The 3,033-nt window shown below is 32.3% G+C and overlaps 1 protein-coding gene across 1 annotated transcript; it reads left to right on the top strand.

Moving 5' to 3' along the window:
- The first annotated feature begins 6 nt into the window (after window positions 1-6).
- On the top strand, window positions 7-1,472 carry LOC109586999 (uncharacterized). Its single transcript, XM_020003223.1, has 6 exons — window positions 7-41; window positions 88-120; window positions 176-244; window positions 291-341; window positions 389-1,094; window positions 1,247-1,472. Exons 3-6 carry the CDS (start codon window positions 211-213, stop codon window positions 1,317-1,319), a joined length of 864 nt encoding a protein of 287 aa, XP_019858782.1. The 5' UTR covers window positions 7-41; window positions 88-120; window positions 176-210; the 3' UTR covers window positions 1,320-1,472.
- Window positions 1,473-3,033: the final 1,561 nt, after the last annotated feature.

Genomic DNA, 3,033 nt, shown 5'->3' with positions numbered 1-3,033 from the left:
TCACTTGCGTAACACTGACTGGCTACATAATAGTGATGATGGTAAGTATAAATAATTATCAGTGACACTTATATGTCATTTATGCAGTTAATCAATTTCTAAGACAAGAGTCTGGCTTCAGTAAGGCCACAGAACCATGCAGTATATTATTTACATAACATTCATATTTCATTAGGTCCTTCACAAGAAGTTAGATCAAATTACTTGTTTATGATAAATCAAATATCTAATTCTGACTATATAAGTAAGTTTCTTACTGCCAGCCCACTATATCAGAATTATTTGTAAAGCTTTTTTTGCAGTCAAAGATAAAATGGTTTTTCTTCGAAAACACCCAAAAGGTATGATGATTGAGTATTGCATGTACATAATTGATATTTTATTTCAGGAGCGATTTTCTGTATTTTGGTACCAATAACTTTTTTACTAATCTTATTATTAGTTGGCATTGGTATCATCATATTGCTCTCATATCATTCCTCTAATCCGATTGATCAGTCGATGGAGATTGGTGATAAACAGTCCAGTAGTGCTCTCATTCCTTTACCTAATAATGTATCTTCAGTTTCACTGAATATTCCTTCTGGAGTGACGGTTTTTATGGCTTCATTTATTCCAACAACTGGAATACAAATTCTTCAATCAGAAATCCCTCAAAGTTATGGGCATTGTGCCCCATACAATGTTAATAATGGTAATCTTCCAGTGTATCTCCTCCCTGGGTCTATTATGAATTATGATATGACAGTGTCTGGTTTAACTGACTCTAAATGCCCAGCACAATTAGTCTTGCTTAACAATAAAACAGAATATTTTGCATGTAACTATAACAGCTCAAATGTTGTGAAAGCATGCTGCTTGACCAGTGGCACTGTGAATGTATCAATCAGGATTAACAAGCCTGCTGATTATTACGTTATACTAGTAAAAGAGGATCTTACAATATCTGTTTCCTCAGACATTACTGTCCATCAGGTGTATTATAACACCTCCCACTTGACTACTGCTAAAGATTGTGAACAAAGGTCTCATGATGCCTCCTGTACAGTAAATAATGATGATGTGAAAAAGTGGAGCTGTAACAATACTGAATGGTACGTGATATTGCAATCCTCTTCTAATGTGGACGTGGGATACAACTACAAGACTCCGTCATTTAATTATTGTCTTTTGAAAAAAGGCCTCATTATTACATTTGTAGTTTGTATCGTACCAGAATTACTTATAGTAATAATGGCATTTATAGGTTATTGTTTTTTGACTCAGAGAAGAAACAACAGGAATGCCAGATCCATCAGAAATTCAAATTTTTCTTATAATACATTTAATAATTCGACAATAAATTGACATAAAGTATGTATGTTTTGTAGATTTCATTCTAGTGCATGTTTCTATTATTTGTGATTGTTTTTGTTTTAGAGGCATTGTATTACCTTATACTGCCGACTGGGCAAAGCTATGTCAGCATCAAACTGTCAACACTACATCAAAATTGTTTATTTAATGTCTATATATAGCTATGTTGCTGCTTGAGTCATCAGCAATAGTGATGTGCTTGTTACATGCACTGATGCATATCTGAAATTTTGCTGTGTCAGGCTGTCAGTTTGTCAGATCATAAAAAAGCAATTATACCTATATTGTCATCTAACGTCACTAATAAGCAGTGATTGGAACAATAATAATGTATATTTATTGTGGTTCATTAATTTTAAAAAATAAATTAATGAACATTATACATTATAATGTAATAGTAATGTTATTGACAAATGTCCTTGACTAGTCAAGGACATTTGTCAATAACATTACTCATCAGAAACTTCATCATCATCATTATCAAGACCCGCCATGTCCTTGTCTCTTATCACCTTCTGTACCATTTAGGCAGATTGCCCGGTACAGAAGGTGATAAGAGAGAAGGACAAGGTGGGTCTTGATAATGAACCATGGGCCCTGAGGTCAGATATGTATAAGAGGATTTAGATCTGGTCAAAGAGCTCCCACGTAGCTACAAGCCACACACAAGTTCCCACCTCCATAAATGATACATTATATTTTATGATAAAAATAAATTAATGTGGTAAAAATAATGTCATTTAATGTAATGTCATTAATTTATTGCCCATCACTGCTAATAAGTGTAGTGTAACCAAAGATTGCATAAGATTTGAACATTTTAGATGGATTTAAAAATTTTCTGTTTCATGACAACAAGTTTAAAGAGATGAGCTGCAACAGCCAATTGGCATCTTCTGTACATTGAAATGCCTTAAAAAGTTTCCTTTTTAAGGAAATTGTAGAAAGAAGTCACTATAAACATTAATTTTCTTGGTCGGGCACAACAGAATTCTTATGTGTTCAGAGAGTGTAATTGAATTAGAGATGTACCAATAATCGGTTGGCATATCGGATATCGGCTTATCGGCCTGCTTTTTATAGTATCGGTTATCAGTTTCTTTGCATGTATCTTGCAGGTATAGCAACACATGGTCATATACATGAGAATAAAGGGTTAATTAATAAAATTTAAGACATTATGAGCTAGAAAAAATGTCAAAATGATTCTATAACTGGGACTACTTAAAAATTAGTCAAGATAATGAATTAGGAAGTGTATAAATCAGATTGTACACACATAAATCTGTGCCTAAAAGGTAGGAAGGAAAATATCGGATCAGTATCGGTATCGGCCAGTATTGGCTATATTAATATCGGAGTATTGGCTAAAACCCATATTGGTACATCTGTAATAATAATAATAATAATAATAATAATAATAAATTGAATACTAACTTTTTAATAAATTATAATGCATGGTTACACACATAGATATTAAGAGCATATTTATTTTGATTTTTTCCCCTACTCTCATCACATTGTCTTTCCATGCTCTTTTGCTTCTTAATCTTTATGTATACTATAGTTTTATCCTTATCTCTATTATGTTATGCAATCTTTAGGCATCATAGCATTATGTTTTTCATTTAATGTCACCAATTATTATTTTATTATGTCTTAAGTATATCATACATT

Source organism: Amphimedon queenslandica, unplaced genomic scaffold (genome assembly GCF_000090795.2).
Source record: "Amphimedon queenslandica unplaced genomic scaffold, v1.1 AMPQUscaffold_12719, whole genome shotgun sequence".
In the NCBI taxonomy this organism is placed as follows: Eukaryota; Metazoa; Porifera; class Demospongiae; order Haplosclerida; family Niphatidae; genus Amphimedon; species Amphimedon queenslandica.
This window is presented reverse-complemented; position numbering and strand designations above follow the sequence as displayed.

Coding starts and splice junctions, on each gene's coding strand:
- LOC109586999 (XM_020003223.1), top strand. CDS start 211: ATGATAAATCAAATATCTAATTCTGACTATATAA. Junction 342..388: donor TCTTCGAAAACACCCAAAAG/GTATGATGATTG, acceptor ATTTTATTTCAG/GAGCGATTTTCTGTATTTTG. Junction 1,095..1,246: donor AGCTGTAACAATACTGAATG/GTACGTGATATT, acceptor TGGCATTTATAG/GTTATTGTTTTTTGACTCAG.